This window comes from Scyliorhinus canicula, chromosome 11 (assembly GCF_902713615.1).
Source record: "Scyliorhinus canicula chromosome 11, sScyCan1.1, whole genome shotgun sequence".
Classification (NCBI taxonomy): Eukaryota; Metazoa; Chordata; class Chondrichthyes; order Carcharhiniformes; family Scyliorhinidae; genus Scyliorhinus; species Scyliorhinus canicula.
Window position 1 is genome coordinate 54,952,226 of NC_052156.1, and position 24,720 is coordinate 54,976,945.

General features: G+C 43.4%; 1 protein-coding gene across 2 annotated transcripts in view; it reads right to left on the minus strand.

Annotated features, from left to right (window-relative positions):
* The window catches only part of suclg2 (succinate-CoA ligase GDP-forming subunit beta), a 473,504-nt gene that overhangs the window by 183,761 nt on the left and 265,023 nt on the right, over positions 1 to 24,720 (minus strand). For both annotated transcript variants that reach the window (XM_038810602.1, XM_038810601.1), the window contains 5 exons: positions 19,348 to 19,447; positions 7,452 to 7,542; positions 7,023 to 7,175; positions 6,581 to 6,670; positions 2,260 to 2,356 (listed from right to left, as the gene is read on the minus strand). In XM_038810602.1, coding sequence (XP_038666530.1) covers positions 2,260 to 2,356; positions 6,581 to 6,670; positions 7,023 to 7,175; positions 7,452 to 7,542; positions 19,348 to 19,447 — 531 coding nt within the window. The remainder of the gene's footprint in view (positions 1 to 2,259; positions 2,357 to 6,580; positions 6,671 to 7,022; positions 7,176 to 7,451; positions 7,543 to 19,347; positions 19,448 to 24,720) is intronic.

The following is a 24,720-nucleotide window of genomic DNA, read 5'->3' on the forward strand; positions in this document are numbered from 1 at the left end:
AGGTGAGCTGGAAGATGGATACAGAGCTGGAAGATAGATACAGAGCTGGCTAGGTCATAGAAGGCAGAGAGTAGCAATGGAAGGGTGCTTTTCTGATTGCAGGGCTGTGACTAGTGGTGTTCCACAGGGATCAGTGCTGGGACCCTTGCCGTTCGTTGTATATGCAAATGATTTGAAGGAAAATGTAACTGGTCTGATTAGTAAGATTGCGGACGACACAAAGGCTGGTGGAATTGCGGATAGCGATGAGGCCTGTCAGAGGATACAGCAGGATTTAGATTGTCTGGAGACTTGGGAGGAGAGATGGCAGATGGAGTTTAATCTGGACAAATGTGAAGTAATGCATTTTGGAAGGTCTAATACAGGTAGGGAATATACAGTGAATGGTAGAACCCTCAAAAGTATTGACCATCAGAGAGATCTAGGTATACAGGTCACTGAAAGGGGCAACTCAGGTGGAGAAGGTAGTCAAGAAGGCATACGGCATGCTTGCCTTAATTCGCCGGGGCATAGAGTATAAAAATTGGCAAGTCATGTTGCAGCTGTGTAGAACCTTAGTTAGGCCACACTTGGAGTAAAGTGTTCAATTCTGGTCGCCACACTACCAGAAGGATATGGAGGCTTTAGAGAGGGTGCAGAAGAGATTTACCAGGATGTTGCCTGGTATGGAGGGCATTAGCTATGAGGAGAGGTTGAATAAACTCGGTTTGTTCCCACTGGAACGACGGAGGTTGAGGGGAGACCTGGTAGAGGGGCATAGACAGGATGGATAGTCAGAAACTTTTTCCCAGGGTAGAAGGGTCAATTACTAGGGGGTGTAGGTTTAAGGTGCGAGGAGAAAGGTTTAGAGGAGATGTACGAGGCAAGTTTTTTTACACAGAGGCTAGTGGGTGCCTGGAACTCACTGCCGGAGGAGGTGGTGGAAGCAGGGATGATAGTGACATTTAAGGGGCATCTTGACAAATACATGAATAGGATGGGAATAGAGGGATACGGACCCAGGAAGTTTAGAAGATTGTAGTTTAGTCGGGCAGCATGGTCGGCACGGGCTTGGAGGGCCTGTACTGTATTTTTCTTTGTTCTTTGTTCAAAATCCTGCTAAAACTATAAAAGGCACTAGTTCGACCACACCTGGAATACTGTGAACAGTTTTGGTGCCCTTATCTAAGGAAAGATATATCGGCATTGGAGACAACCCAGAGAAGGGTCACTCGGTTGATTCCAGGTATGGGGGGATTTTCTTATGAGGAGAGGTTGGGGCTCTACTCACTGGTGTTTGGAAGATTGAGAGACGACCCTATTGAGACATATAGGATTCTTAGGCAGTTTGATGGGGTAAATGCTGAGAAGATGTTTCCTCTTGTGGGAGATTCTAGGATCAGAGGGCATAACCTCAGAGTAAGGCGTCAACCATTTAAGACAGAGATGAGGAAAAAATTATTTTCTCAGAGGATATTGAATCTGTGGAGTTCTTTACTGCAGTGAGGTGTACAGGCTCGGTCATTAAGTATCCTCAAGTTGAGTTTGACAAATTTTCCATCAGTAACGGAATCGAGGGTTATGGGGATAAGGTGGGAAAGAGGAGTTGAGGATTATATCAGATCAGTCATGATCTCATTGAATGGCACAGTGGACCCGATAAGTCAAATGACCTTCATCTGCTCCTACGTCTTCTGGTCTTATCATCCACTCAGGCATTCAAATATTTATGGAAAATGTGAGGGGAAGAAACAGCTCCATATCTCTCCAAATTTTACCTAATTATTTGGCATATTGATTTACCCCTCTAGATGGTTTCTATTTTGTAGAAACAAAGAACATCACTGGATAAACATTTTGAATCAATAGCCTTCACAGGATTTGCTCAGAAAATAGCTGCATCTAAACCAGCTTGTATAGTTCCCAGTGGTTATTTCTCCTTTCAGTGCTGTAGAGAAAGAGAACCTCATTGACAGAAGCGCTGCTTTATTTCTTTATCAGAACAAGACTGGTAAATCAGGTTTTGCTCCATTGTGACCATTAGAGAATTCAACATTCTTGACTGAAGGTAGTGTGGTCTTATCTCACAATTACAAAGTCAGAAGAGAGTTAGCGCATAGATTTAGCTACTCAGGCTATTTGTTCACAGCTAATGCAAGTTTCATTATTCAACGCTGAAACTATATTGAGCACAAATGAATCATTGTTAGCAAGTATATGTTTGTTAATTATTTCTTTTGGTGACTACACAAATAAACATACATTTCTTTCGACCCTTACCTTGTCCATCTGGTGTTTCACCAAAGGGATTCACTTCTACCTGAGTAGCATCAACTTTCAAAAATAGACTATACAGTTTCTGAATCTCTTCTGCAGCCTGTTTGAGAAACCAAAATTCAATTAGAAAATTAAAAATGAGAAAAGGTGAATAGAGAAAATTTTTTTCCGATAAAATGATTCAAATCAACACATTAGTGATTCTAGCTCTTCTTGACATGTGAGAGATCGGTCAGTTCAGTTGTTTGGATGGCTAGGTCGTGGTGCAGAGCAACGCCAATAGTGCGGGTTCAATTACCATGCCAGCTTAAGTTACCATGAAGGCCCAACTTTCTCACTCTTGCCTCTCATCTGAAGTATGGTGACCCTCAGGTTAAATCACCACCAGTCAGCTCTCTCTCTTTCTCTCAAAGGGGAGAGCTGCCTACGGTCCTCGAGGGCAATGGCGACTTTCATTTGAAATGTAGTAACACATTTATCTTCACTTAACTTAAATGCCCCTGCTTAGGTTAACATTACTTATCATTACACAGAGATAAATATATTTGACATAATGAGGATGATTATTTCCAATTATTTCTCATTCATCTATGAGAAAGAAAATCAGGACACTAAGAAAGTAAAGGGCTACCAGTTCTAAAGTTATCAGCTTTACAGGACAGAATACAAGTTTCAATACCAATATAATGCCATCAGAATTGAGGAATATGATATCCAAGATCAGAATATTAAAAATATCAACAGACAGAGCTTCCACTTTGGGAAAAATCAGAAAAATGCACCCAAAATGTGCTTCAACTCGCACTGGCTAGTCTTCCATGTACCAATACAACTGGGCAATGTACAGGCAGTTAAAATGAACGTGTTGCTGCGATTTCTGTTTATTTTTCAATGCCTGCCGATTTTCCTGCCAAAGGCTTTTTTCAGAGATACTGAGGGAAGGATTACTTTGTTCATATGGGGAGGGAAGGTGGCCAGAGTGAGAAAGGTGCTGCTACAGAGGGGAAGACAGGCAAGGGGTTTGGGTCTTCCAAACCTGACGTATTACTACTGGGCGGCGAATGTGGAGAAGGTGCGGAGCTGGGTCAGAGGGCTTGATTCTCAGTGGGTCTGAATGGAGGAGAGTTTGTGCAGGGGGGCGGGATGGAAAGCACTAGCAACAACGCCGTTCCCGATAGCCCCGGGTAAATACTCAGTGAGTCCGGTAATAATAGCTTCATTGAGAATTTGGAGGCAGTTTTGCCCAATTTTGGGTTGGGGGCAGGGTCAAGGGAAACGCCGATTCGGGGTAACCACAGATTTGAGCCAGGGAGGTGGGATGGTAATTTTCGGAAATGGGAGGAGAAGCGGATTAAGACACTGAAAGATTTGTTTCTTAGGGGTCGGTTTGCAGGTCTGAAGGAGCTGGAAGCGAAGTATGGGCTGGAGCAGGGGGAAATATTTAGATACAAACAGGTTCGGGTTTTGCCAGAAAGGAGATACAGAGCTTCCTGGTGGAGCCGGCCTCCTCATTGCTGAAGGGGGTGCTGACGACAGGGGTACTGGAGGAGGGGGTAGTGTCAGCGGTTTACGGAGCTATTTTGGAAGAGGAGAAGGCACCACTGGAAGGGATCAAAGCAAAGTGGGAGGAAGAGTTGGGAGAGGATGGAGGGGTTCTACAATTCATGGGCATTATTCATTATGCACTTTTAAGAACTGGATAGCATCGAACATTAGTTGGGGCGTGTGGGTGGGATAGTTGGGGGGAGGGGGACTGTTTGTGTTAATAGCGAATATGGGTGATCCCTAATTACTTTTTGTCATTTGTTTGTGTGAACATGCAGGTTAATGTTTGGGGTTTGGTGGGAGGATGGGATTGTTGTTATTGATATGGGGATTGACATATTTGTTACAGATTATTGTTTATTGTTGGTGGGTGTACATTTGGGAGAAAATGTGAAAAAGGAGGAGAATAAAAATATATTTTTTTAAACTGGGCAATGTAATTTTCTTTCCATTAAAAGTATTCCTTGATGCACTTAAGAGTGGTAATCTGGTGCACTTTTATTAGTATAACCACAAATGGGTTTATCAGCAAAAGAAAAATCAGTGTGTTCAGTCTTCCTTCCACCTGTCAGTAACTGGTTTTAAAATAATTGAAAATGGCAAAAAAAATTAAACTATTTAATAGTTTTTTTTAATAGCTTATCTTTTTAAATATGTTTTCAAAGATTCCCAACTACCAACTCTGTCCCTTTCCCCAGCAACAGTCTATGATTAAGTCAAAATAAAAGCAAAATACTGCAGATGATGGAAATCTGAAATAAAATCTGAAAATGCTGGAAGAGACATCTGGCAGCATCTGTGGAGAGAGAAACAGAGTTAATGTTTCGAGTCCATATGACTCTTCTTCCGCGCTAAAGGAGGGAGAAATATGATGGATTATATACAATATAGGAGGGGATGGAGTAGTTGGAACAAAGTAAAAGGGCAGTGATAGTTGGGAGCTATGAGAAATTGCAACGAAGAGTTGTACATCATGAGACATTGGGCCTCATGCTCTACAAATTTTTGTTGCAATCTCTCCCAATTTCCACCTATAATTGACCTTTTACTCTGAATCAGCTGCTCCCCTTCCCCTTATATAATCCATTTCCCCCTCTCTATCACTGAAGAGTCATACGGACGGGAAACGGTAACTTTGTTTCGCTCTCCATAGATGCTGCTAGACCTGCTGTGTTTTTCTAGCACTTTGTTTTACCTATGATTAAGCCAGTCTGTTCGGAATCTTGGTGTCACATGATAGCCAATCTCACATTTGTGCTACCACCAAAACCGCCTATTTCCATCCACCTAACATTACCTAACTTTGCTTCTGCCTCAGTTCATCTGCAACTGAAACCCTAATTCGTGCCTTCGTTACCCCTAGACTTGATGATTCCAATGCAATTCTGGCTGGTCTCATACATTCTGCCTTCCGTAAACTTGAGGTCATTGAAAACTCAGCTGCACATCACTTAACTCGCAAAAAGTCAGTCTCATCCATCACTCTTGTGCTCGCTGAATTACAATGATTCCCTGTCAAGCAATGTCTTAATTTTAAAATTCCTATTTGTTTTTATACCACTCCATGGCCTTGCTCCTCCCTATCGGTAATGTCCTCTGGCCACACAACCCTCCAAGTTATTAGTGCTCCACTAATTTTCATCTTTAGTTCATTACAACTGCTCCACCATTGGTGACCATGCCTTGGTTACCCAGACCCCAAGCTCAAATTTCCTCACTGCACCTTTCCCACCCATTTATCTTGCTTTCCTCCTTTAGGGTGCTTGTTACAGCCTCCTTCTTTGACCAACATTTTGGTCATCTCATCTGATATCTCTTTATGTGGCTCAGTGTCATACTCTGTTTTAGAATGCTCCAAAGAAACACCCAAGGGTATTGCTTTATATTGAATATAAGTTGGTCAAATAACTTTAAAAATGTGCCTACTAGCACTTGTGCACCTAAGAAAATTAGTGTAATTTGGAAAGTCTTCCCTCACAGCACAATGAGCAGAATCTCCCAATTTCGACCTTAAGGCATGGTCAGATTTGTTGGAGAGGCCTTATCTGGTGGATTAAATCTTGAACTAGCAAAAAAGATTGAGTTGGATTCTGATTCAATACTGGTGAATTGTAGGATGGCATTGTGGCGTAGTGTTTAGCACTGCTGCATCACGGCGCCAAGGACCCGAGTTCGATCCCGGCCCTGGTTCACTGCCCATGTGGAGTTTGCACATTCTCCCCATGTCTGCGTGGATCTCACCCTCATAATCCAAAGATGGGCAGGGTAGGTTGCTTGGCCACGCTAAATTGCCCCTTAATTGGAAAAAGCTTTTTAAAAAATTAGTGGAATCTCGCCCTTCACGGCTAAAAACATAACTTCCATTTCTATTATTTTAAAGCACTGAAGCAAATGGTGCACATTGTGAATGAAGAAATTAACAACAGGAAGTAACATTTATAAACAGGAAGATCAAGCAAATGCGAAGTTTTGTTGTAAATATGTATCAAAGCATAAAGCAGTATAATAGAGCTAAGTCACTTTCTTTATTAAACTTCAAAGGAATTTTTTTTTGTAAATGTATTCTACTTGCGAGAAATATTCCACATCTCATAGTACACATTAGTTAGAGACACTGATTTATTTCTATTAGATTCAGCAAGTGCCTGTCATAAAAATAGTAGTCTTCCTGTTTCCCTCCAGAGCTTGATTTCCAACCTGGGAGCAACATAATTGACAATATAATAAATCATTTCTTTAATTAAAGAGAGACACATGTAAACAATTGTTGCTCTTTTACCTGTTGCTGCAGTGGACCTTTGAATCCTAGATTGGCAGCCATTCGAAGTGCTTGATCACCTCTAACCCCTTCAAAGATGTCAATGACTTCCTAAGAAATAAGGCCAACAAGGATAAGTTTAAAAAAGTAGACATCCATTTCAAAATCCTGAATATGAAGAACATATGCCTCACACATTAAAATGCGGGAAGCTGTTGGTCAATTTATGTTCTTTGTCTTTAAAACAATTTTAACACAATTTATGTAAAGATTTGCAAATTTTAGATCTTTTTGTATGCTGACAAGACAAAATAATTAAATCATATAAATGACAAAAAACGAATATCAGCACTGTTAAAGATTTTTATAAATTCTTAGGCGAAATTCCACAACAACAATTCAATTTCTCCTATTAGGTAACATATGGTTTAGTTTCCACGATCACTTCTGCTTCACAACATACCTTAAATATCAACTCGGGTTTGGTGGCTGCTACTTCCTCAATGTCCATTCCTCCCTGGGGGCTGCCAACTATAACAGGTCCATTGCAGGCTCTGTCCATCAGAATAGCTAAATAGGTTTCTCTGGCAATATCCAAGGCCTCTGCCACCATCACCTTCATATTCACATCAATTAGAAACATGTTATTACCTGTATAGTGCTGTAATTCAACTATTGATCTTAAATTATTCTTTTGCTTTTGGGACTTTTGACTCCATGCAATAATAAATTTTATTGAGTCGTCATGGAATTTTTGTATTACGAGCAATACATTCAACTACTAAATTTAATTCCTTCAAAATTGAAATTCTCAATACATTTAATTTGCTCTGCACAAATAACATTTTTATAACATCAATTCATTCATTTAACTTTTGTTCCTGCCCCTTACCTTGTTAACTTTGACGCCTTCCTTTGCAGTCTGCTTTGTAATGAGGTTGTACCCAAGCATTTGCTTTGCCAGCTGCCCAACTTCATCAGGGCTGCAAATATATTTTAAAAATGTGAATCTTTTTTCTTATTTTAGTTTGATTGCATTTTCATAATGCCTGCAAACCTAACATTCAACACGTACTGCTAGCGCTATAAGCAGTGTCCAACTTGACAAATCTTGTAATAAAAAAGCTGAAGAAATATACTTGAGCACACTGGCCCACAGCCCAAATCTGCCTAAATTTTCAATTCCTGACAAAATATATATTACTCCAGTCATCTCTATATTATTGTAGCACAGGTTGCTGCCACTAGAAGTCACAAGTGAGCTATGCAAGTATTAGCGCTCACTCTATAGGCTACAGTCTGGCACTGCAACAGCTAATTTAGTCCACTGCTCATTTCCCAAAAGACTATTTTCTGCCGATCTTAAATCTTGGTTATACAAGGTTTTGCTAACAGAGTTAGAAAAGTTCTGCTCAACACTTGTTTTTGAAGAAAGTAGATTATCTTTCAATTTATTCAGAAAACAATTTTAATGAAGTGTAATTACATAAATTGGCCTCCAATGGTGACGTAAATTGAAATTAAAAATATATAAAAATGACCCAAACAGCACACAATGGGTTTAAATTAGCATCTTACTTCAATGTTTAATATTTGTAAATATTGAATTAATTGTTGTAATATTGGAAAAACCTACAGCTCCAAGTCAAAAGAAACTAAGAAATTAGCTTCCATTACTTATTGTTTTTAATCATTTTGAATGACCTGAACTATGAAATCTTCAATTAAAGCTGCATTATTTGAACAAAGCTTTCAGACAGCCCATTTGTGGCAGGATGAGGAGCAGATCGGATGTACATAGAACATAGAACGGTACAGCACAGAACAGGCCCTCCGGCCCTCGATGTTGTGCCGAGCAATGATCACCCTACTCAAACCCATGTATCCACCCTTTACCCGTAACCCCCCCTTTAACCTTACTTTTTTTAGGACACTACGGGCAATTTAGCATGGCCAATCCACCTAACCCGCACATCTTTGGACTGTGGGAGGAAACCGGAGCACCCGGAGGAAACCCACGCACACACGGGGAGGATGTGCAGACTCCGCACAGACAGTGACCCAGCCGGGAACCGGATGTGTTGGATTCCGTTCTCTGTTAGTTAATTTGTGATATCTTGCGAAATAAACTGTGGGCCATTGTCACTAACAGGATAACCAACTGTTGCAAAAATCTCACCCAGTCTTTCTATTGTTCTCTCTGAAGACATAGTCTTCATAATGGCGACTTCAGGCCACTTTGAATGCACATTTACCACAACAAAAAACATTCATCCATCGAATGATCTGACATAATCTATATGCAATCCTTGTCATGGCCCTTCTGGCCATTCCCATGGATATAAGGCAATAGTGGAGACAGGTTCCGAACCTTTGCACAAGCTGAGCACATGCTCACCTTCTCATGGACTTTGCTATCGAACCTGGCCACTAAAAATAGCTTCTGGCTATCTCCTTCAACCTTACAATCCCACAAATACTTCCATGAAGTTGGTTTAGGACACACTCCCTTAACAATGGTGAAATTATCACCCATATTTCCCAGGAGACAAGCAGCCTGCTCAGATAGATCAAGTCTTCGGGTAACATATTGGCTACAACTCTGGGTTTGCTCCTGCGGCCTTGCCATGAAATACCATATCCATAACCTCTGACAGGAGTCGATTATTTCTGGTATACTTCTTAAATTGTCCTGCAGTTGCAAGAGTATTATCAAGTTCTTCTAAATAGAAAATATTATCACTCAAACTATTCAATGACAGCTCATTAGATAAAGGTAAACCAGAGAGTCCATCATCGTTCCCATGGACATTTGATTTATGAAAATTTATTGTATATGCACATGCTGTCAACAACAATGCCCATCTCTGCTTCTGGCTCGCTGCTAGAAATGGATTACTGGTTACAGCCCCAGTATCGCTGTCAGTGGTCGATGATCTGTTAACAAAGTAAATTTCCGTCCATATAGGTACGGGTAAACACCGTTTGATTCGGAAGATAATGCCTAGAGCTTCCTTCTCTATGTGTTTTGAGTTATTTCTGCTTTGTTTTAGGATCTTGTTGCAAATGTTATTGGCTTCTCTTCCCCATTGGGCAATAAACAACTGCTTCCACCCCAGAAGGTGATGTATCGCAACCGGTTTGGATTGAAGTGTGTCAGGACTTCTGACTTTACTCGTGCCTCCTTAGCTTATACGAGGGACTTCTCGCACTCATCCACCCATTTCCTGTTTCAACACAGTGTGTTGTATAAAGGCTTGATAATAGTTACTAGATTAGGGACAATCCTTCTATAACTAAGCCCCAAAACAAATTAAGTTGATATACATTTTGAGGTGCAGGTACCTCCCAGATCACCATTAAAGATATGGCATGTTTGTTTACAATATTTGGTAGACCTGCTTCAGACATGAGATTCACCTCGGCCCAGTTCAGCTTAATTCTCTCCAGCCAGTTCGCCCCATTAAGACTGATAGCACATTTACATCGATACGGACCCTCGTCGGAGCCACTTCCACAGTATAGGTTTTTCAGTACCATCTTTTCTTTTTAATTTAGAGTACCCAATTTTCCAATTTTTTCCAATTAAGGGCCAGTTTAGCGTGGCCAATCCACCTAACGTGCACATCTTTGGGTTGTGGGGGCAAAACCCACACAAACACGGGGAGAATGTGCAAACTCCGCACGGAGAGTGACCCAGAGCCGGGATCAAACCTGGGTCCTCGGTGCCATGAGGCAGCAATGCTAACCACTGCACCACCGTGCTGCCCTCTTTTCACTGCAACGGACCATCTTTGAGGGTTCAAAGCAATAATTATAGTTTCTCTTGGTTAACAGTTTATGGAACCAACAAAACGGCTGCCCCAGTGTCCACCTCCATTTTCCCCGGTTGCCCGTCCAGTAAAGCAGTGACCTAGTAATAGTTTGTTCCACCTGCGATGGCCAATGCATTAAACGACAGTTCATCATCTGACTGTGACTCTGGTTTCTTTTTGCACCTTTTTTGTAACACATGGATCTTTTTCCCTCTATTCGGTTTTCCATTTGATACACATGATTCTTGCTTTTTATAGTTCAGGTCTGGAACATGTTATTTCTTTCTCTACGAAGCATGTTCGATGAAACCCTTGTTACCTCAATTCTTGCATTTTGCATCTTCACACCAGAAATCAGTTGCAGTGTGCCCAGTTTATGCCTACCAATGGCAATTTCAAACCTGTGTCTGTGCTCAGGTCTCAGCTGACATTTCATGGATGTTAGTGCTTGAGCTTAAATGTTGTACTGCCTTAGGTGCTAGTTCCATAGACATCATCATTCTAAAGTCTTATTTAGGTCTATGTTGTTCGCTGTTCACAGTCTTTTCTGGCGAGCTTCGTTTCTCAACTCATACACAAGTTGGTCTCTAATGGTGTCGTTCAAGACATCTCCAAATTCATAGAATTCAGCAAATTTGTTTAATGCAGCTGCGAGTTGTGAGATTGATTCACCCTCTTGCTGGCTACGTTTATGCAACCTGAACCTCTTGGCAATGACCAAGCATTTAGGTGAGAAGTGGCCCTGCAATATCTCCACTATCTCACCATACGTTTTGAGCCTGGTTTTTCTGGTTGCACCAGACTCCACAAGAGGTTGAAAGTCCTCCCACCCCATATCATGCTCAGGAATGTAGGACAACTATGTCCGTTGCAATTTTGTTCGCCTGGACAAAATATTTGAATCTTTCAGTGTATGAGGTCAAGGGCTCGGTCTCATGTTGCCTTATACCCCTGCCATTTTACATGGGAAGGCTTGTGTAAGCACAAATATACCACAAGGCTATTGGCACTACTTTGCTTTTTTTTTCCCTTTCAAACAAGGTAACCCTGAGTTCAGCCTGTTCCTTTCCGGGTTTTGCAAGGGATATTGCAAAACTACTTGCAATTAATTGTTGCAGGGTATTTGTTACTTTACATGCTATTCACAGTGAGGGAGCACTGTTCCAGAACGTTCTGGACAGAGCACATGGCAAGCTTCTTTCGATGCTGGTTTCTCCGAAAAAGTTAAAATTTTGGTTCATTCGATGGTTGGTGTCATTATTCGGCACCCCTCCATGGCCATCCGATGGTTGGTGTCATTATTCGGCACCCCTCCATGGCCATTCGATGGTTGGTGTTATTATTCGGCACCCCTCCATGGTCATTTTTTTTTTTTACATAGAATTTACAGTGCAGGAGGCCATTCGGCCCATCAAGTCTGCACCGGCTCTTGGAAAGAGCACCCTACCCCCTATCCAAGGTCAACACCTCCACCCTATCCCCACAACTCAGTAACCCCACCCAACACTAAGGGCAATTTTGGACACTAAGGGCAATTTATCATGGCCAATCCACCTAACCCGCACATCTTTGGGCTGTGGGAGGAAACCGGAGCACCCGGAGGAAACCCACGCACACACGGGGAGGATGTGCAGACTCCGCACAGACAGTGACCAAGCTGGAATCGAACCTGGGACCCTGGAGCTGTGAAGCGATTGTGCTATCCACAATGCTATCGTGCTGCCCCAATGGTTGATGTTTTAATGGTTGGTGTCATTATTCGGCACCCCTCCATGGCCATTCGATGGTTGGTGTTATTATTCGGCACCACTCCATGGTCATTTAATGGTTGGTGTCATTATTCGGCACCCCTCCATGGCCATTCGATGGTTGGTGTTATTATTCGGCACCCCTCCATGGTCATTTGATGGTTGGTGTCATTATTCGGCACCCCTCCATGGTCATTTGATGGTTGGTGTTATTATTCGGCCCCCCTCCATGGCCATTCGATGATTGGTGTCATTATTCGGCACCCCTCCATGGCCATTCAATGGTTTGTGTTATTATTCGGCCCCCCTCCATGGCCATTCAATGGTTTGTGTTATTATTCGGCCCCCCTCCATGGTCATTTGATGGTTGGTGTTATTATTCAGCACCCCTCCATGGCCAGCTTTGGTGCAGCAAAATTTTTATCATCTTAATCCTTTTTGGATGGCTGCAGCATGGATTGACAATTTTTCTTACTCCGGCGGATTTCTGATGATCTTTTTCGGAATCAACCACCCAGTAGCCAGTTTCTTCGTGATATTTTAAAGGATAGGTTTTTTTAAATTAATTTTTACGGGATGTGAGCTTCGCTGGTTGGGTTAGCATTTGTTGCCCGCTCTAATTGCCCTTGGAAAAGTAGTGGTGAGCTGCATTCCTGAACCGCTGTAGTCCATGTAGTATAGGCACACCCACAGTGCTTTTAGGGAGGGAGCACCAGGAGTTTGACCCAGCAACAGTAAAGAATTCGTGATATATTTACAAGTCAACACGGGGACTGTTTGGAGAGGAACTTGCAGCACGTGGCGTTCCCATTTATCTGATGCCCTTGTCCTTTTAAATAATAGTGGTCTTGAGTTTAGAAGTTGCTGCCTAAGGAGGTTTAGTGGGCATCTTGCAGATGGTACACACTGCTGCTACTGTGGGTCAGTGGTGGAGGAGGTGAATGTTTGCGGTAGGGGCGACAAGCAAGCAGGTAAGACTGTCCTGGATGGTGTCGTGCTTCACGAGTGATGGGGAGTATTCCATCACATTTCTGACTTGTGCCTTGTAGGTGGTGGATAGGCTTTGATGAGTCAGGAGATGTGGTACTCGCCACAGGGTTTCTAGCCTCTGACCTGTTCTTGTAGCTACAGCATTTGTATATACAGAAGAAAAAGGCCATTTAGCCCTTTGAGCATTTGGCCCTTTCAGCTTGTTCTGCTATTCATTATGATCATGGCTGATCATCAAGTTCGATACTTCAATCCCACCTTCCCCTCATATCCCCAGATCCCATTAGCCCCAAGAGCTATATCTAATTCCTTCTTGAAATTACACAACATTTTGCCCTCAGCTATTTTCTGTGGTGGTGAATTGCACAGATTCACCACTCTTTGGTGAAGAAATTTCTCCTCACCTCAGTCCTAAAAGGTTTATCACTTATCCTAAAACTATGATCCCTAGTTCATAGAATTTACAGTGCAGAAGGAGACCATTCGGCCCATCGAGTCTGCACTGGCTCTTGGAAAGAGCACCCTACCCAAGGCCCCACCCAACACTAAGGGCAATTTTGGACACTTAGCATGGCCAATCCACCTAACCTGCACATCTTTGGACTGTGGGAGGAAACCGGAGCACCCGGAGGAAACCCACGCAGACACGGGAGGATGTGCAGACAGTGACCCAAGCCGGAATCGAACCTGGGACCCTGGAGCTGTGAAGCAATTGTGCTATCCACAATGCTACCATGCTGCCCTCTAGTTCTGGGCTCCCTCATCATCAGGAACATTCTTTCTGAATCTACCCGGTCTAATCCTGATAAAATTTGTAAGTTTCAATGAGATCCCCTCTCATTCTTCTAAACTTCAATGAATATAACCCTAACCGATTTAGTCTCTCCTCGTATGACAATCCCGCCATTCCAAGAATCAGCCTGGTAAACCTTTGCCGCACACCCTCCATAGCAAGAACATCCTTCCACAGATAAGGACATCAAAACTGCACACAATACTCCAGGTGTGGTCTCACCTATGCCCTATACAATTGTAGTAAAACATCGCTATTACTATACTCAAATCCTCTCGCTATGAAGGCCAATATACTATTTGCCTTCTTTACTGTCTGCTGTACTTGCACTTTTACTTTCAGCGACAGATGCAGGCGGAATCTCGGGCTGTGGATTGATAACCGTTGCGCCGTTCATCACGGAAGTGCCGGTCTCCATCTCGTTACACGCCGCCCGATCCAGCGCCTCGTGCAAATGGGGTCTGGCCTGCGGCAAAACGAGTCTGACGCCCTCCTTCGCCAGGGTCTTCGGTGGATTCCTTGGACTTTGGGGGGGGGGGGGGGGGGGGATGTTATAACCTGCCTGCTTAACATTGGCTGTGGACTAATGACAATCGCACAATCCTGTGGGAGTATGAACTTCCCCAATGAGGGGGCGGAGAAATCATTAGCAGACTCCCTGCATAAATAGAGCTGGCCAGTTTGGAACCAGCAGAGAGAGAGAGAGAGGAGTGAGCTGCAAGGGAAGTTCCTGCTGTTGTATATATATGTTATTGTAAATAAATGTTATTTCTTTGTATCCTGAAGACTCGTGCTGGATTCTTCGTGGCCCTCACAAAAATTAGCTACCCTCCAATCTGTAGGAACCATTCCAGAATTCAAAGCATTTTGCAAAATGACCGCCAATGGATCTATTTCTAGGGCTATTTCCTTAAGTACTCTGGGATGAAGATTATCAGGCTCTGGAGTTTTATCTGTCTTCAATTCCATTAATTTCCCTAAAACTATTTCTCTGCTAATACTAATTTCCTTCAGCACTTCATTAAATCTCGTGTTTCCCAGAACTTCCAGTACATTATTCATGTCTTCCTTTGTGAAGACAGAAGCAAAGTACAATTTAGTTTCTCAGTCATTTCCTTGTTCTTTGTTGTGAATTTCCCTGTTTCTCACTGTAAGGGGCCTACATTCGTTTTATCAATCTTTTTCTCTTTACATACTTATAGAAACTTTTACAGTCAGTTTTATGTGCCCTGCTAGCTTACTTTCATATTGTACTTTTCCCTTCTTCACCAATCCCTTGGTCTGCCTTGCTGAATTTTAAACTGTTCCCAATCCTCAGGTGGCAGACAAGGTGGCCATTTGCTGGAGAAGGCAGCAGCGATACCGCAAGCTGGAGGTGGTACCCCATGTACAGGGGGCCGCCCCACATCCTGAAGACCTGGCCACCCATCAGGCTGCGGAGGGACTCAAAAGGGTAGGCCAGTGACAGTCTAAGGCGCACAGGCTTAGTTGGTCATTCAATAAGATGACGGACAGCATGTGCTGCATAAGACTACGTCTCAGTAGAATCACAGTGCAGTATCGGTGCCACTTCCTCACAGACATGGCACCCCGTGGAGGAGGACACCAGCACCCCGTGGAGGATGAGGACACCCACTCCCAGTGGCCATTAAGGTTACTGTTGCCGTCAAATGTTATGCCACCGGGTCATTCCAGGGTTCGATATTTCACAATCTACAGCCCACAGTTGCATCCGGGAGGTCACAGATGTCATGTCTGCGCTGGTGAAAGGTGAGGTTGATAGCTCTGAGGCCTCATGTAGATCCTGTGAGACAATCGGCATGTGGTCAGTGAAGATCGTTTTGTCTGATATGAACAACTCGTTGGAGACAGGTCATCTGGGTGAAGAGGCAGTGGATTCTCACCTCTGCGGAGCAGGCCAACCTCCCCCCCCCCCCCCCCCCCCCCCCCCCCCCCCCCCCCCCTCTGTGGGGACAAAGAGCTGGCATTATGATCTGCACTCTTGATGGGTCAGGGCCATGTGTGGCACCACACTTGGACATGAAGGGGTTGTGCTAGTGCGTGCCAGGGACTTCTGAGGAACAGGTGTGAAGCACCTCAAGTCCCCAGAAGTGACGTGCTGGAGTTGAAGCATATATGGGGTTCAGAAAATTTGTCACTACTATGGAGATGGAAGCAGGAGGTTAACAGAGCTGCAATGCAAGGGCAGGGGTGAATCCAGGAGGTGAAATGTGGGGTTTGGTCCACAAGTGGATCCCATAGATCTTTCAACAGGAGGTGAGGGAGAAGGATGCAGAGACAGCACGGAAAACAGATCTGTAAGGCTAATACCACTCACTTAGCTGCATGGTGTACCGAAAACAACCTCTCTCTAAATGTTGTAAAGACCAAGGAACTGATCATCGACTTCAGGAAGCATGGCGCGACATGCACACCCGTCTGCATCAATGGCTCCGAAGTGGAGATGGTCAATAGCTTTAAGTTCCTGGGGGTCACCATCACCAACAGTCTGTCCTGGTCCACTCACGATGCAACAGTCAAGAAAGCCCAACAATGTCTCTACTTCCTATGGAAGCTAAAGAAATTTGGCATGTCTGCATCGACTCTCAAAAATTTCTACAGACGTGCAATAGAGAGCATCCTACCCGGCTGCATCACAGCCTGGTATGGGAACTGCTCGTTCCAAGATCGCAAGAAACTGCAGAGTGCGGTGAACTCAGCCCAACGCATCACACAAACATGCCACCCCCACAAGAGACCTTTCCCACCCAGGCATTGCCTTCTTCGAGACCCTTCAGGCAGAGGGTACAGAAGTCTGAAGATCCACACATTCAAACATAGGAACAGCTTACTCCTCAACAACTCCTTCGGACTGATTGGTTCCCTGTAAGAACACTATTCACGATGCCCTATGCTACTCTTGCTTATGTATTTGCTGTGTTTGGCCCCTTGTTCCGCACTGTAATCAATTACTGTTTGTCGATGTACCAGTTGTCAATGTTCTCTGTTGATTATTCTTTTTTCTACTATGTACGTAATGTGTACGTTCCCTCGGCCGCAGAAAAATACTTTTCACTGTACTTCGGTATATGTGACAATAAATCAAATCAAATCCAAAAAAAACTTGTACATTTCAAAGAGATTGTTGCAAACACGGAATTATTTCATGTTTTATTCCTCAACAGCCGCTAATAAATCGCTGGTTTTAAACTTATAAATATGCAATTTTCCACTCTGCAGGTTTTTATTTCAGGTCTTTCAAAATCAAAACTAAATGCATGGCTGTTTTAATAACAGCACTGTTACTTTCGTCTGAGAGCAGAGATTTGGTTGCTAGGATTTGGCAGGATGGGATGAGATAGCATTCAATGTTCTTTGTGAATGCTCTTCATGGGCGACACGGTGGCACAGTAGTTGGCACTGCTGCTTGACAATGGCAGAGACCAATTCCGGCCTTGGGTGACTGTGTCTGTGTGGAGTTTGCACTTTCGTCCTGTGTCTGCGAGGGTTTCCTCCAGGTGCTCCTCTTTCCTTCCACAGTTCAAAAGAAGTGCAGGTTAGGTGGATTGGCCATGCTAAATTGCACCTCAGTGTCCAAAGATGTAGAGATTAGGTGGGGTTATGTGGTTGCGGGGATAGGGTGGGGGAGTGGGCCTAGGTAGGCTGCTCTTTCAGAGAGTTGGCGCAGACTCGATGGGCAAAATGGCCTCCTTCTTCACTGTCATGGTGCTGTGATTCGATGGAATGGCAGATTTTTCACATCTGCCATACGCACAAAAATCCAGAGGTGACAGGTTGCAGAAGTATCATCAGAGGTAGGCAATAACATAGAACAGGTACTTTCATGAAGACTTAGTGTGTTCCAGGTCACAGTAAAAGCGAAAATTGTCAATGAAGAAAAAAACTTTGATATCCCAAATTTTTAACTGGAGGAAATGGAGGTTCATCCAAAACATTAATCAGTAAAGAGAAGCAGTTCGGAGATTAAAAATGAGAGTAGAAAAGTAGAGCATGATGTCATCAATGTGCATGTGGAACCTGGCATTTATCATAGTTATCATAGAATTTACAGTGCAGAAAGAGGCCATTCGGCCCATCGAGTCTGCACCGGCTCTTGGAAAGAACACCCTACCCAAGGTCAACACCTCCACCCTATCCCAGTAACCCCACCCAACACTAAGGGCAATTTTGGACACTAAGGGCAATTTATCAGGGCCAATCCACCTAACCTGCACATCTTTGGATTGTGGGAGGAAACCGGAGCACCCGGAGGAAACCCACGCACACACGGGGAGGATGTGCAGACTCCGCACAGACAGTGACCCAAGCCGGGAATTGAACCTGGGTCCCTGGAGCTGTGAAGCAATTGTGCTATCCACAATGCTACCGTACCGTCACCAAAGTGGATGAGAAAGGGATGGGGTCAAGAGTAGATCCTTGGGGTACTTCAGAGATAATTGTGTGAGTAGGAAGAGACATCATTACCAGAGTTGCTTTGGCTACAATTACAAAGGTAAGAGTGGAAACCAAATGAAGGCAGATCCACTAAGGAGAAGTACTGGAGGAAAAGAAGTCAAAGATTAGAGTAGTGAGATGGATGAGAAGGGATAGCGTACCAGTCATAGAGGTCGCATGTGAATTTGTTTAGTTTTGATTGCACAATTGAAACCTAGCAGATGAGATTCAAACGTGGAGTTGGGCAAAGATGGGCACTGATTTCGAAGGAAGCAGCATGTTCATGGGCTTGAGAAGGGGGGCTATTTACTTTCACTTTTCCATCTGGAAGCTTAACCCTCATAGATCTCTCGTGTGAATAAGAATTTGAAAACTACCTTTTAACTAGTTGAAACCCATGCCCCCCCCCCCCCCCCCCCCCATCAGTTCTTTCAGTTTAATTTATGTGCTTACAGATTAAATCTACAATCTTTTATGAAACTACTACTAACTGTGTGGCTCTTCACTGCATTGTCTCCAACATTTGAAAGCCTCTTTTGGCAACAAGACTGGATGTAGTTTCCAAGCTATCGTCTGTGCAGAGCTCAGAAATGCCATTTCCTTTCAAATATATTAATGTTTTGGTTACATACTTCAGCATCCTCCTGGTTTTATTGACTGCTTCTCAGCATTCTTTGGACATGTTCAATGTCAAGTCTAGCAAAATTCTTTTAGTTTCTTTTGCTACTTCAAAATCATTTACGGATAGATATACGTTGTCTATTTTTTCTTCCAATGCTACACAATTTACACTTGTCTGGATATTGATTCTGTTGCCACTTGCACATCATGTCCATTCATTCTGAAATTTCAGAACAGCTCTTCCAGTTCAAAAGCTCCCCAAAGTACTGTATTATTTGAAAATTTGGCTACTTAACATACTACTTTCTGAAGCACTTCTTTCTGAAGCACTGTAAACTAAGTTCCTCAACAAAATTTAAAACTTACTTTTTAGTTAAATGAACACCTCCCTTCAGACCACTGGTAAAGCTGCCCTTTCCTCTGCCACCAGCCAGGATTTGAGCTTTCAAAACGATTTCTTTTGCCTCTGTTTGGAGAGAAACACAGTAAAACACTTAATTATATTTGTCTCCAATGCAACAGTCTATCGTGGTTTTCAGGACAAAATTTGCAGGCAAAATATTAGCTTACAAAGTATCACAGGCAATACGAGTGGATTCACACATTCAGTTGCTAAATTTCACTTTTCTCTCCCTCACCACAATCATCAACCTGCCTGTCATAAAGAAAATCATGCTACAATAGTGGAGAGAAACATCAGACAAATATGTTAAGCGTTAATCTAATTGCCAGTAATTGTAATTTCTAGGATATGTAATTAATAACCTGTCACGCAATATTGCAACTTTCTTCCGTTAGTCAGAGGACTGTAGCAGAGTGGTGTAAAAAATAGAAACCTTTAAGAAATGATGTTTTTTAGAATTGCACAGAACACTCATGGAACTACTTGGCACAGCATTGAATTTGCTCTCTCTGAAAAAACAAACAATTTCAAGGAATCAGTGACCAAGGCACGATAGAGATAAATATTGCAAAGATTGCACTCCCACATTGAGGTCTCTCAAACCTGAACGGAAAGCAGAAAGCCTGCTGGTGCCTGTTACGGATGCCTGGGTAGCTCTCAACAGAGGTTAGGAGGCTGGACCAGCTGCCATAACTTTAAAAATTTTAAATGTAGAGCGGAAAGATCAATTTGTTCCAGGATTGATAATATAAGAAATAGGGCTTGGTCATTTTAGAAACAAAGTTTATTAAAACAAAAGAAAAGAAAACAATATTTAAATCTTTACTTCAATTCGAACCTCAACAGATTACATGCATTTCTTAACCTTAACACATTTGTTTCCATTAAACACATCCAATAAACAAACAGTCCTCATTCCACCTACATAGACACGTAATTATGATACTTGTATTTATGAAGCAATTATCTGCTGTAGGTACAGCTAATGATGATACTTGTATTTATGAAGCAATTCTCTGCTGTAGGTCAAGTTCCTTTAGACCCCTTTTGAAAGCCTGTATCTGCAGCAGCTTCCTTCATGACCTTTCGGGGTAGCCTCCACAGTCTTCTGCCGTAACTGTTCAAAAAAGCATTTATTTCCCTCTCTCTAGGTTCCACCACCCTCTCAAACAAAGCTTCTCCCATGATGTGTAGACTTGAATCCCTTATTGTTATCTTGGCTGATTGCCCACTCCCATTTATACAAAAAAACAGAGCTATGCCATTCATATGCAACTAACCTTCCATTGATGGACAAAGAGATCATTAGACTGTATGATGGGCTGATGGCTGGTCAAACAAGGTTGTCCTGAATTACCAAGGCTATTGAATGTATCATCCTGGCTGAACCGGGGTATTCTGTGTATTTCCATTAACGAGGTTAAGTCTCAATGGGATAAGGTAACTCTGGCTGTGGGTGCTTCCTCTACCTCTGCTGCTAACAGTCATTTTAACGCCTAAATTGCCTGCTACATCCTGGACGCCTTTTCTGGACCAAGTTCCTAATATCTCTCCATCATGACATGCCCTATATACCCCAGAATTGCATAGAATCCTCATGGAACTACCTTGCACAGCTTTAATTTGCTCTCTCTGAAGAAAAAACAATTCTAAGGACCAAGGCAAGATAGAGATAAAGATCAGAGATATTGCGCTCCCACCTCGAGGTCTACCTCAAGCCAGATGATGACGAACGGTGTGTATGCCCTTGTGTGTGTGTGTGTATGTATGTGTGTGTGTATGCGTATATGTGCGTATGTGCATGTATGTGTTGTTTTGGGGGGGGGGGGGGGTGTATGTGTGCATGTAGGTCACCATCCTACATCTTGGATACCTATCCTGTGGCAAACTAAAGCAAGTTCACGGCAGCTATGGAAGCTTTATCTCAATTCATAAATCTGGAATAAAAAAGCTAGTCTCCTAACTCTTTTGTAAAAACCCATCTGGTTCTCTAATGTCCACCAAGGGAGAAATCTGCCAACCTTACCTGATCTGACCATGAGCAATGCAATTCATTCTTAACTGCAAGAACAGCAAAACATTCAGTTGTATCAAACCACGACAGAAAAATCAATTAGAACAAAACCAGATGAACTACTTGGCAATGACCTTGGCACCAGAAATGGCAAATGCACTTTGCCCCCACACAATTCTCCTTGATAACATCTGAGAACCTGTGCAAAGGTTGGAAGAGCTGTTCACAACGCTAGTCAAGTAACAGACTGAAAACACGTCACCAAGTCATACCTTACACTATTGTTACAGACTCCCCCATCGCCATCTCAGAGAAAATCCTGTCCCACCAACAGGACTGATCCACCAGAGGTGGCAGCAGTGAGGTATGCAGGGTATACAGTCGGCAACGGCATGTCATAGGAATGCTCAACATTCACTCAGGATCCCATGAAGTCGCATGGTATCAGGCCAAATATGGGCAAGTTAATCTGCCATCATCACCCTTTTCCACAAAAGAAAAACCCTCTTGCAAACCACCATCCCATCTCCAATCTCTCTTTGCAAGTCTTTGAATGTATTATCTCCTCCCACACCCATGCCAACCTTTCCTCGAAGTCCATGTCTGAATCCCTCTAATCCCACAATCAAGTGCCTGTCACAATACAGGAACAGCTCTCATCAAAGCCATAAATTACATACTGTGTGACCATGACAAAGGTAAACTTGCTTTGTTCTTCTCAAGCTGTTTGCGGTCTTTGGACAGTTGATCACACCATCTCCGCTTTTATCCAGCGTATATGTGGGCCCTGTTTCTCGAGGGATTTTTTGAGGCATGAGATACAGACAAGCCGTGGTCTAACGCCCACACCACTCAAATGTGATTAAGACAAATCCCACAGTTATCTCAGCAATGCACCCAGGCATCAGCAATCACTGGAGGTCAACCAATCTCATTGAAACTCTGTCTCGTTCATTTGGGATTCCAGTCCTCACTTTCGAAGGACCAGCCTTTAGAATTCTCTTCAAAGGTTGCTCTGCCTCAGACTACACTAAAATATCCCTCACTTTTCCACTGGAGTGTCGGAGACCATGGTAAGAGCAGCACCAGAGGTACGTGAAAATAAGGTGCCAATACAATGAAGCTTCAACATAGGCCGACATGTATGCTAAACTGTGACAGAAGCATGTTACAGTCAGTGCCATGTGATCCCACAATCAAAGAAGCAGATCAAAACTCTGCAGTTCAGCCACATTCAGTTGTAAATGGCAGTGGACATTCGAACAACTGATGGGAGAAGGCTCCTGTAACAACAATTCCTGTTGATGTTTATACGACAAAGGGTTGATGCCCTCGTGCAAACGGGATATGGCGCTCGACTCATCGATCGACAGTTCCAACGCGCCACAACAAAAAACCGCACCGACCTCCTTAGAAGACAAACACGGGACACAACCGACGGAGTATCCTTCATCGCCAGTACTTACCAAGAGCGGAGAAACTATGACATCTTCTTCGCAGCCTTCAACATGTCATCGATGGAGACGAATATCTTGCCAAGGTCATTCCCTCACCCCCACTACTTGCCTTCTAACAAGCGCGCAACCTCAAACAAACCATTGTTTGCAGCAAACTACCCAGCCTTCAGAACAGCAACCACAACACCACACAACATTGCCATGGAAATCTCTGCAAGATGTGCCAGATCATCGACATGGGTACCACCATTACACGTGAGAACACCACCCACCAGTTACGTGGTACATACTTGTGCGACTCAGCCAACGTTGTCTACCTCATACACTGCAGGAAAGGATGTCCCGAAGCGTGGTACATTGGCGAGACCATGCAGACGCTGCGAAAATGGATGAACGGACATCACGTGATAATCGCCAGACAGGAATGTCCCCTTCCAGTCGGGTAACACTTCAGCAGTCAAGGGCATTCAGCCTCTGATCTTTGGGTAAGCATTCACCATGGCAGCCTTCAGGACACGCGACAACGCAGAATCGCCAAGCAGAAACTTATAGCCACGTTTCGCACACGAGTACAGCCTCAACCTGGACCTTGGATTCATGTCGCATTATATTCACCCCCCAACATCTGGCCTGGGCTTACAAAATCCTACCAACTGTCCTGGCTTGAGACAATTCACACATCTTTAACCTGTGATTATCCCTCTCTCCAGTTGCTCCGTCTGGACCTGTAGACTTAATTACCTGCAAAGATTTGCATTCAAAGTATCATCTTGCATCTTTGACTTTGTCGATATATATGTTTCTGGAACCCACCTCTAAATTCACCTGAGGAAGGAGCAGTACTCCGAAAGCAAGTGATCTGAAACAAACCTGTTGGACTTTAACCTGGTGTTGTAAGACTTCTTATTGAATCCTTCTGAACAATACCTTTGTCTCTGTTCTCTTAAGCCCCTAGCCAAGCTGTTTGAGTAACAATTAAAAAACTGTCATCTGCCTAAACATATGGAAAATTGCCCACGTACATCTTATCCACAAAGTACAGGGCAAGTCCAATCCAGCCAATTACTACCCCACCAGCCGACTATCAATCAACAGCAAGTGATGGAAGATGCCATGGACAGTGCTACCAAAGACACTTATTCAGCAACAACCTGTTCGGTTATACTCATTTGGGTTCCTTCAGGGCTATGTGGCTTTCATCCTCATTACACCTTGGTCCAAACATGGCAAAACAGAGCTGAATTTTAGAGGAGGAGGAGATAATTATAGCCCTTGACATCACGACTCATTTGGCCAAGAGTGGCATCAAGGAACCCGAGCAAACTCTCCACTGGTTGGGAGTCATACCAGACACAAAGGAAGGTGGCCGTGGTTGCTGGAGGCCAATTATTTCTGTTCCAGCACTTCACAGTAGGAGTTCATCACAGTAACGAACTAGACCCAACTATCTTCAGCTGCATCAATTACCTTCCCTTTATCATAAGTTCAGAAGTGGGATCATTTGCCGATGATTGGGCAGTGCTCAGTGGCATTTGCAACTCCTCAGATTTGAAGCAGTCCATGCCTACAGACTGTTAGAACTGGACAACATTCAGGTTTGAGCTGATAAGTGACAAGTAATGTTCATGCCACACAAGTGCCAGGCAATGACCAACTCCAACAAGAGACAATCTAACCATTTTGCCTTGATGTTCAAGGGCATTATCATGGCTGAAGCCCCCAACATCAACATTCTTGGGCTTACCATTGACCAAAAAACAAACTTAACAACCACTTAAGTAAAGTTGCCATAGTCCCAGATGACCTTTGAGGGGGAGAACTGACTGATGGTGATTTAACTTGAGGATTATCACACCTCAGGCGAG